A 10,120-nucleotide genomic window follows, 5' to 3' on the forward strand; every position below is an offset into this window, starting at 1 on the left:
CGATCGGACGAAACGCCGGGAGCGGCGGCATTCACGCATGGCCTCACGGGGCTGATTCGGAGACAGCAGAAACGAATCGATGGCCTGTTGGGCTTGTTAGCCTTGTGTCCTGCCGGCCCGATGGGCTGCCTATCAGCTAAAGTAAAAAAAAAAGAAAGAGGGGCCCCTGTTCCATCGCACGGGCCGCACGCCCATCGTAAAGTGGGCCGACCCGTAGGCACCAGGCCGTCGCGCGATCCGCGATCGTTTGTTGGCGCTACAGGCCGGTCACCAGCACAGCAGATCGTTTGTTGGCGCAACATGTGTCACACACACACACACACACACACACGGCACCAACTTTAGGTGCCCAATTTTGCAAAAAAAAAAAACTTTTAGGTGCCCAATTCGGAGCCAGGTCCAAGTACCATCCTTTTGCGACTTTTCCGGTCAGGCAGTTCCGAGCATCCGAATCTGCCGGTGCACTCCGGCAGCCGGAACCCTAGCGAGCGGTAGCGCTTCTGTCTTCAGCGACCGAGAGAAAGCAACGGGATAATGGCTCCATCCAGATCCTATCGGTCTATAAAGGGAGGTCAGGAGCAAAGATGTCCGTTCAGTTGGCTTGGAAAAGGAAAAGGAAAAAAAAATCCCGAAATCATGAAAAAGGGTCGAAATCCCAAGATCGAAAGAATTCACGTGCCAAGGGTTATATTTTGAAAGGCTTGCGAATTGATGGTTATATCGCGTGAGGCTTGCGAATTTAGTGTCTAATATCAAAATTTCTCCTAACTAACTAATGCTGCTGGTTGCGGTGTGGGGCTGCCGGATCGAATCCCGGACCAATAAGAAGTCCAAGTCCCAGCTCTCTTTTGTCAGTTTCCTTTTCCATTGGATTAGTAGCAAATAAGTCCATCTCCTTTGTCGATCAGCTTCCTTTTCCATTCAATTAGCAGTGGCAATTCCTAGTCACCAAATGCAAAGAGGAACGCAAATATGCTTAGGGAGGGTTTTGACCTAATCATGCAAAGTCGCCAATTAGTAGCAAAAAAGTGGCCAATTAGTAGTATTATTCCTAGCAAAAGATGATAGTATTTATCATCAGCCGCCAACCAACCTCGCTGCTCACTCACACACTCACTCACACTACTCAGGTTTGTCGCAGTAGATCCCTCCTGGGCCCCCATACGCAACGTTGTACCCATTAGCCCTGGTTGGGTCGGGGCCCAGGGGTTTGGCGCCGTAGCAGCTGGGCGTGGTGGTGACGGTCCGGTCGGCCTTGTCGTTGACGAGCACCCCGGTGTAGCCCACCGCGTGGTAGTCCATGATGGTGGCCGCGAAGCGGGAGCCCGCGCACGACGGGATCCCGTTCCCCATGGGCGTCGACGTGTGGTTGCCGCCGGGCCGGGTGTCCAGCACCCGCCCGCCCATCTCCACGTAGAAGGCCTCCGGGAAGGTCGTGTCGAACACCGTCTCCGGGTAGTAGCCGATCGGGTGGTCCGACACCGTCACCACCCAAATCTCCCCGGTCGGGTCCTGCGGCAATCAATCCATGCATCGGTGGGTATCACTTACTACTTGCTGCATGCTTTCTCTCCTCTCGTTCGTCCATTTCATAATTCAAATTTGTTTTTTGAAAATCTCTCATAATTCGAATAATATTGGAAAGTGGATGGAGGTCACGTACTCTGTGTATGCCGACCGGCACGCCGTACCTCTCGCCTCCGACCTGGGAGTCGGCGTTGCTGACCGAACTCCCAAGAGCGTACGAGCTTGGGTAAAGATGGAATCCTCCACAGTCCAGGTTGAAGCAGTTATTGTTGACTCCACCGTCGTTCTGCATGCAGTAACATGTATACGTGCAACGACATCTCTCAATGCAGGGTTCATTCTCTTATGCGCGTAATGCATATGGGATACGTACATGTGCAACCGATCACATCTAAACTGATGGATGAACACACTTACACTGTAGTATACGAACAATCTTGACAGGGAGTCACCGTAGAGCGCAGGCCAAGCCTGCGACGACCGCCACATGCATTAGTGTGTGCGTGTGTATGTACAGAGGTTAATGTAAATTAATGATGTTCCAAGGACGTGTGTGTGCGTGCGTGTGTGTGTGTGTGTGTGTGTGTGTGTGTGTGTGTGTGTGTGTGTGTGTGTGTGTGTGTGTGTGTGTGTGTGTGTGTGTGACTACGAAGCAACGTACCACGAGGCCAACGGCAATCTGATTGTTAAGAACTGGGGGCGGTTGGCCCCCTGGAAACGGCCTGAAACGATTGTCCAGCGTGTGCCCAACCAAAAGATAGTTCATGGAGAGCTCGTCGGGATGGACGTCAACCTTCCAGTACGGCACGGTCGCCCGGGCCCCAAGGTACGCCTGGTTGCAGGCGTACGCGGCGGCCACCTACCAAAACCGTACCATGCATAGACGACGTAGTACGTGTCAAGACTTTGTAAATACGTACGACAGAAGAAAACAATGCATCTGTACCTCCACTTTGCCCTTCATGTTGTCCATGTACAGTTCGGGGAGCTGCGGCTGCATGGACGACGAGCCGGCGCCGGCGGGGCGCCGGAACGGCGAGGCCCGGCGCGCGACCTCCGGCCTGGCGTGGGGCGAGTCCCTGCGGATAGCGACGGTCCCCGGCGGGCAGCTCCCGTGTTTCCGCCACGTCGGCTGCCGCTCCTGCGTGTGATCCGAGAGAGAGGCGGCCGCTGCCATCGCTCTCATGCTCCGCTCCGGCTCCGGCTGTCCATGCATGCAGAGACAAAGAGAGATCATCGCCAGCACTCCAAATCAGCAAAAGATTAGGGAATCTTTTTCGAGGGAAACGAATCGACGATTGAGAATTTGAGATCGATCGAGACCCGAAGTACTCGGCTCCCCGGCAGAACATGCTTGAACGCCGGCTGCTGGTAGACGTCGACGCAGTCAATCACGTCGCCGTCGTCACTCTGCTCGCATGCACGCGACAACACAGAGTCAACTCCATCGTCAGTCGACCAGAGACATGACTATTGACTATTGAGCGCTGAGAGATAAACGTGCGTACCTCGATGGTTTTGTTGACGGCCGCCAACGCGCAAGCTCCAGCTGCCGCTACGAGCAGCAGGGTGATGGCTCCGAGGGCAGGCGCCACTCTTCCTGCTGGCGCCATGAATCGCTATTCGATCTATCTGGTCGGGTCACAAGAGAGAGAAGAAGATGGTCGCAACTCGCGAGGAGGAGGAGATGATTGTATATACCAGCACATTATACATGTATATATACACACTTGTCAGGAGGAACGTAAAAGGAATTTCATCAAAAAAAAACGTAAAAGGAATCTCATTATCATCCAGATCACCCCGATTCTTATCCGTTGTAATATTCCTACCGTAGTTGGCAAACTATCCGATGAACGAGGTACAGTATCGTGTCTGGGATCATCCTCTCCACCTGGCCAGACGAACACGCTTGGACTTGAACTCATCTTCTCTTCGATACGTCCATTTGACATTTGACCATGGGTCAAGATGGCCCATTTAAATGTTACAGCTAGACTCATTGGACATTAAATGTTACAGCTAGACTCATGGATGTTTAATGGCCATTAAATTTTACGGCCAAATCCTGACAACCGAAATGAATGGCCACGACTAACACGACGTAGAAGCCGAAGCAGATCGCCGGACTTGCAGCCGTCGTATAGATCTTCGGCTCCGGCGGCGGCCGAAGATGCGACGAGCGTTGCGATGGCCGGGAGGAGACTCTGCCGGAGCCGGACGAACGCCGGTGCCCTGCCCCTGGGGACGATCGGCGCTTTCCGGGCTCCTTCCGCGGGAAGCTCCCCGCGCTGGGCGCCACGCAGTCATGGGAGCCATGCATGATGGCGAGACGGGCAACACCACGTCACCACCCCCTACTGCATCCTCGTCACAGTCCAATCCCTCGACTATCGAGTGCCGCCCCGCATCCCTCCCACGTCTCCCGCTCCATTCACACCGTCCGATCCCTCCCCTCCCCGCCACGCGTCCACATCCGCCGCTCCGCGCCCCGCCCCCTCGCCTTCTACGCCCTGCATGGCCGACAGGGCGCTCCCGCTCCATTCACCCCGTCCTGGCCGACTGATAGGCGACTGAGCCATTGAGCCCAGCTCTATTTAAACAATCCCCTTGAGCCATTGGTAATCCAGGCAACGCCTTAGGTGAACACCTGAGCGAGATGGATCCAACCAGTTTGGGTACCTGCCGCGAAACGAGCATCAGAAGAAGACGCCGTTCGGAGGCGAGCCGGACATGGCCGGCGACGTGCTGCTACCGGTCACTCATCAAGTAAGAGAACCATAATCCCTCTTGTTTCATTTTCCTCAAAGGGCAGTTTGGTTCACCCCCTTTTGTTTTATGATCGGACATTTTTGGTTTTGTACTAGCGCTCGGGTTGGAACTGCTATTCCATGTGACAAAATTGACAGGCAGTTGTTCAGGGTTAGCACTATGGTATGTGTTGGAAATGGAACTAAAGCTAAATTCTGGCAAAGTAGTTGGCTGGCAGGAAAGGCCCCTATGGACTTTGCTCCAAATCTATACAAGCTAGCTTGGAGGAAACAGAGAACAGTTCAAGAAGAGTTAACTAATCACAATTGGACTAGAGGCTTATGGCGTATGACCACTGTTCAAGAGATGTCTGAATTTGTTGTTTTATGGGACCTGGTGCAAAATGTTCAGCTTTCTGATCAAGGTGATTCAATCTCGTGGAAATGGACAGCAAACGGTCAGTACACTGCCAAATCAGCTTATCTAGCTCAGTTGCAAGGTACTGTCTCAGTGGTTCAGGGAGATAACATATGGCGAGCTTGTGCTGAAGGGAAGTTGAAATTCTTTGCCTGACTTTTGCTTCAATCGAAACTCCTGACTGCTGACAATCTTCTAGCCAGAAGTTGGCCTTGTTCTGAAACATGTGTGCTCTGTGATCAGAAGCCTAAAAATGCTACTCATATATGCTTACAATGCTCTTATGCTAAACAAGTTTGGTTTCTGATGTCAAACTGGATGGGGTGGCCTCCTGATTTCACGGCAGCAAATGATGGGGACATTCAGGAGTGGTGGGATTCAATTTTGAAGCCTCTAAAAGGGAAGCATTGTCGATCGGTGGCAGCAGTAATCATGTACACTACGTGGAACATATGGAAAGAAAGGAATCGACGAATTTTCGACAGCAATTCCATGATAGCTGTTCAGCTTGTTCATCTCATTCAGAACGACATCCTCCTAAGAAGAACAACTTGTGGCACACCTTTCATCCGAGAAGATCCTATTGTATCCTAATGCCTTCAGTTAGCTTTTGTTTGTGTATGAGAATGAGCGTTCTTTCTTTTATGTAATATTCTTGTAATGCTAAACTTTAAACTTCTTCTCCTCTTAAATGAATAGGCAGAGCTCCTGCCAATGTTTCAAAAAAAATCAAATCTTACCGGCCGTAATCAGAGTTTGAACTTTAAACCCCGGATTAACACCACCATTTTCCAAATCTTCTTTCTTCTAATGAGCTCAGTGTATACACATGTTTCAGACCATATATAACAAGGTTTGGGACGTCCTACAAGCCTCGCGGAACAAGGTCGCCGGCGGCGTGCTCTCCGGGCACGCACGAGGCTGTCCTCGGGTCGTTGGGATCATGGCCGCCTCGGTGGCGGTCACGGGTCACTGGCCTCACCGGCGGCACAGCTTCGGGTTTGGGCTCTACACACTGCTGCTGGGTGGTCTCTCCCTGGTTACCTCAGCATTTCGCCGCCCTGCGCGACATCTTCCCGGCGGCGAGGCTGCTCTCCGACGACGAGCTTACATTGGTGGCTCAGCAGGCTGCCTCGGCTACCGCCGCCTGACGCTGCCGTCTTCCAACGGTCCTAAGTTGCACCACCATCAACATGAATCAGTGTAATCTAAGGTCCCATTTTGGTTCTCCTAAAATTTCTGTCACATCGAATGTTTAGATACTAATTACGAGTATTAAACATAAACTAATTATAAAATCAATTGCATAGATGGAGGCTAATTTGTGAGACGAATCTATTAAGCCTAATTAGTCCATGATTTGACAATGTGGTGCTACAGTAAATATGTGCTAATGATGGATTAATTAGGTTTAATAGATTCGTCTTGAAAATTAGCCTCCATCTGTGTAATTAGTTTTATAATTAGCTCATGTTTAGTCCTCCTAACTAGCCTCCGAATATTTGATGTGACATGGATTTTAGTCCGGACTAAAGGTCCAAACAGCCTCTAAATATCCTAGTTTGGAATGTGCGCGTGCTTGGGGATGCGGAGTCGTAGAGATCATCTCCGATCGGCTGACGCCAATGCCTCGATCGTGTTGATCTCTTGGACCATTTGGCGGGAGCGGAATGACAAAGTTCTTGGACGATCAACACCACAGTCGGCTGCTCAGATCGCCACGGCCATCGCTCGGCAAGCACAGCTCACAGCTCCGGATAGAAGCTGGTGCTACACTGATGACAGTCTAGGATGGCCGGCTGCAGTCGAAGGAGCGCGAGCACTTTAGCTCGCTGATTGTGTCTGTGCTCATTTCTAGTTGTTTTTTGTTTTTGTTTCATAATGTAGCATCACAACATGTAAAACATCTGTGTGTATGCGCCCGGAAAAGTCCGCGTTGTTAGTCATTTCTCTTCTTAAATGAAAAGGTACGCAATTCTCGAAAAAAAAATCCTTACAGCACGATGGTAACTGGAGTAATATAAAAGAAAGCTAGATGCCCAGTACGAGTGCATCTCATCTTGTCATGCGTTAAATAATTTGGAGCCGCGGTTAGATCCGGCGTGTGTTGGATTCTGGGCCCGGCTGCTCTCGTGTGTGTTTGTCTCGATTGAATATTCCTGTAAGCCAAGTATGCATGCTCTGCTTGTCAGCAAAATTATATGTGAACTGTTGATGAGAGCATTTTAAAAGACTTTTCAGAAATTAATTTTTTAGATCATTTCAGTACCAGTAGAACAACGCTCATTTCAGTACCCTGCAGACTCGCAGAGTCTTCAGATGCCGAGCTTGTGAGCACAGAACTCCAGTTTTGTTACTACTATATCTTTTTAAAAAATAAAGAATAAGCCTCTTTTTGACCAGTAACACGGCTGGCTGGGTGCCGACCTGAACAATTTCTTTTTTTTTTTTGAAACGAGACCTGAACAATTTCATTGATATATGCAGTTGTAGTATACAGGATTTAAGAAAGTTTGAGTAGGGAAGGAGAATGAGCTTTGTTACTGCTATTGAAGAACAATGCCTGATCACGACGCCCATATCATTCAGTAAGCACTACAGATCTTTCGTTCATTTTCAGAAAATTCTGAATTGGCAGTTCAATTCTGAAATTACTTATCACTCAGAGGGTCATACAATACGACTATTTAATCTGTTCCAACTCCCAAGCACAGCCATGGTAAAAAAAAAAAAGGGAACGTAAAACGAAACAAGAACTATATATGTTGCTCCAGTTCTGTTTCTCTCACCATTCTCTCGCTGGTTCCACACAAGCGTATTCTGCTTTACCGTGTTGGAAACGAATACTAGGTGGCAAGTGCAAGCAGCTAGCAGCCGGAGGCTCACTTCAGGATGCCAAGATCCATGTAGCAAATGATGCTGTCCCGGATGGTTTCCTCCATGGGCCTGAAGGCACACCCTAGCTTCTGAATCTTGTCCGTGTCATATGTGAAGTCGTCTTGCACTTCCACAAAGCTGCAAACCATTGAAAGAGAGGAGGGAGAGCCTGGGGATTAAGTTTCAGGGTCTGGCAAAACATTGTCAAAATCTCAAAGTCTAAAGCTGCAAACTATTCACTAGACAGTGCAGAAAGTGCCGAAATTTAACATTATAGAAAACCTCACACCTTTAATTTTCGGATTGTTTTTTAAAAGAAAGAGGAGTAATGGAGCACATTTGAACACTTTGTATTTTAGGATGCAGAGAACAAAATCAGTAATCACACATGCAGAGGCAGAAGAGAATTGCTTCGTCAGGAAGGGGCTTACCCATTACCTTTTGGGCCAACGGGATGTTGGATGCATAGTCCTTAGTATGTCCATAATATCACGGACCCTTATTGGGGTTGAACTGCAAATATATCGTCCAGATGCCTTTGAATTTTCATAAGCCAAAAGAAGAGCATCAGCAACATCACGGACATCCACTAGATTTCTAAGTCTATTTTCAATGGTCTCGTGATCCCCTGCAGAAGAACAGTGTTTAAATCCTCCACTAATACAGTGAGTAAAGCAGCTTGAGCTTTAATCAGACTTCTGATTAAGATGCTTAATTTACTGCTTTATAATGAAACAAGTAGCAGAGTCACACGCTAATATGCTTTTATACTCCTATAGACTGTTCAAGTTGTCCATTTTGCTTAGTCAGGGTCTAAGAGGCTAATAAAACTTGGAATTCTTTACATAAACGACTTTTGTGCTTAGAGGAAAGTCAATACTCTGCTTTACATTTCAAATAAGAGAGAAAATGACAACTCTAATATTGTTTTCTTCGTATAAACTTATGTCAATGAAGAGACCAGCAATTAACTAATTAAATACTCTCACCTTTGATATAATCGAGGAAGATTTTAACACTTGTATTTAATGTAGATTGCATCAATGGCCCGATTACCAATGATGGGCAAATGGTTACCATGTCCAGCCCAGTTTTTGCTGCATAAGCAGAAGCCTCACGCTCTGACAATATTTTAGAAAGCAAATACCATTCCTGCAAGACAAAAAAAATCAGATGATTTATTTTCATGGAATCCAGATTATCCTGTGAATTATAAAATATGACCAAACATAGTCTGTATGGTTGATGGAAGAACATTAAACTATTAAAAAAGGTGCTTTAAACCAAGCGTTTGTAATAGAGCTTCATTTTCATTATCTTAAAAAAAGCTTCATTTTCATGGAAGAAAGAACCAACATGAAAAGATTAATGATAGAACGCATAAGCAAAAATTGCCTATGAATCAAGACAAAGCACCAAACATCAGCATGTCAAAAACCTGCATTTGAATCTAGATCAGCAAGGGGTGCCTAGCCATGCAGTAAAAACAATGAGGGTATGGTTGTGTAATAATATACTAATATCAATAAGTTGGCTAGAATGCCCCTGTAAAGTGTATTCCATGGGTGATGAGACAAGAAGATAAAGCATGCTTCGTTACAATAACACTTCACAGAAGAACATGACTACTTTACTTGAAGGATTCAGTATGGAGTACCTCATTCTTTCTGCAATAATCTTCATCTGACCAACTGTCTTCATCAAAGGCCTTGCCCTTGGGCCACTTAGGATTATTGAACACAGCAGCAACTGAAGAGACTAACACAACTCTCTTAACTTTTGCCTCATAGCAAGCTTTTAATACGTTCAATGTGCCAGTAACAGCAGGAGCTATTACGTCTGCCTGTAAAATATTTATTATTGTTGAAAGGCACCAATGGCCATGTGAATAGAATATCCCAACTACTGTTTGTTTCTCAGTTGTAACAATTGATCAGCTCTTGTTTTTTAAAAAATTGACTAGCTATCTTGTACTCAATTACAAAAATGATATATGATTCTCCATAAAGATATGACACATGATGTCAGATACTCAGATGCGGGTTGTAAAAGAAAAGAAAACAGCTTATAAAGTATGAATCCTGCTATAAACTAAGTAGCAAAAATATGGCAACCTTAAAAGAATGGCCACAATGCTATACATGTGTATTGAGGCAGACAATGAGCTCACCTAATATCCTAAGAATCATTGTTGCTAGATTGGGGGATTATAAAAGTTTCCCCGATTCATTAAACTGAAAACTGGTTCATCGAGAAAATTCAATGGTCAAGTAAACCTTGCAGCTGCAAAGTTATTACTTGCAGTTAGGCAGTCGCTATCAGTTCTATATACCAAATACATCGTACTGGAGGGGCAGGCCCCTAATGATTAGTACTCCATGGTGAGAAAGAAAACCAAAGAGTTCAAGAAGTACATCAAGAAACATGAAAATAAAGAGAAAAAATCACAGAGCTTCTATCCATTCACTTTACTGTATCACCTTGGATCACCTTGTTCAACTGCGTCTCGGTATTCCACCTTGGGGGGGGGGGGGGGGGGGGGGGGGGG

The 10,120-nt window shown here is 47.0% G+C and overlaps 2 protein-coding genes across 3 annotated transcripts in view; both read right to left on the reverse strand.

Annotated features, from left to right (window-relative positions):
• Positions 1–1,122: 1,122 nt before the first annotated feature.
• LOC106804256 lies at positions 1,123–2,704 on the reverse strand. Its single transcript, XM_022825884.1, has 4 exons — positions 2,474–2,704; positions 2,189–2,386; positions 1,664–1,813; positions 1,123–1,512 (listed from the first exon to the last, which is right to left on the reverse strand). Exons 1-4 carry the CDS (start codon positions 2,702–2,704, stop codon positions 1,123–1,125), a joined length of 969 nt encoding a protein of 322 aa, XP_022681619.1.
• Positions 2,705–7,276: 4,572 nt separating this feature from the next.
• LOC101759308 (cinnamoyl-CoA reductase 1) overlaps positions 7,277–10,120 on the reverse strand; it is a 3,582-nt gene continuing 738 nt past the window's right edge. Inside the window, exons 3-6 of one of the 2 annotated variants that reach the window (XM_004964469.4) lie at positions 9,230–9,415; positions 8,562–8,724; positions 8,011–8,200; positions 7,277–7,710 (exon numbers count right to left, since the gene is read on the reverse strand). In XM_004964469.4, the coding sequence (XP_004964526.1) occupies positions 7,578–7,710; positions 8,011–8,200; positions 8,562–8,724; positions 9,230–9,415 (672 nt within the window). In that variant the 3' untranslated portion in view covers positions 7,277–7,577. Of the gene's footprint in view, positions 7,711–8,003; positions 8,201–8,561; positions 8,725–9,229; positions 9,416–10,120 lie in introns of both variants that reach the window. The other variant, XM_012845068.3, reaches the window with a different exon arrangement.

Source organism: Setaria italica, chromosome IV, assembly GCF_000263155.2.
Source record: "Setaria italica strain Yugu1 chromosome IV, Setaria_italica_v2.0, whole genome shotgun sequence".
NCBI lineage: Eukaryota > Viridiplantae > Streptophyta > Magnoliopsida > Poales > Poaceae > Setaria > Setaria italica.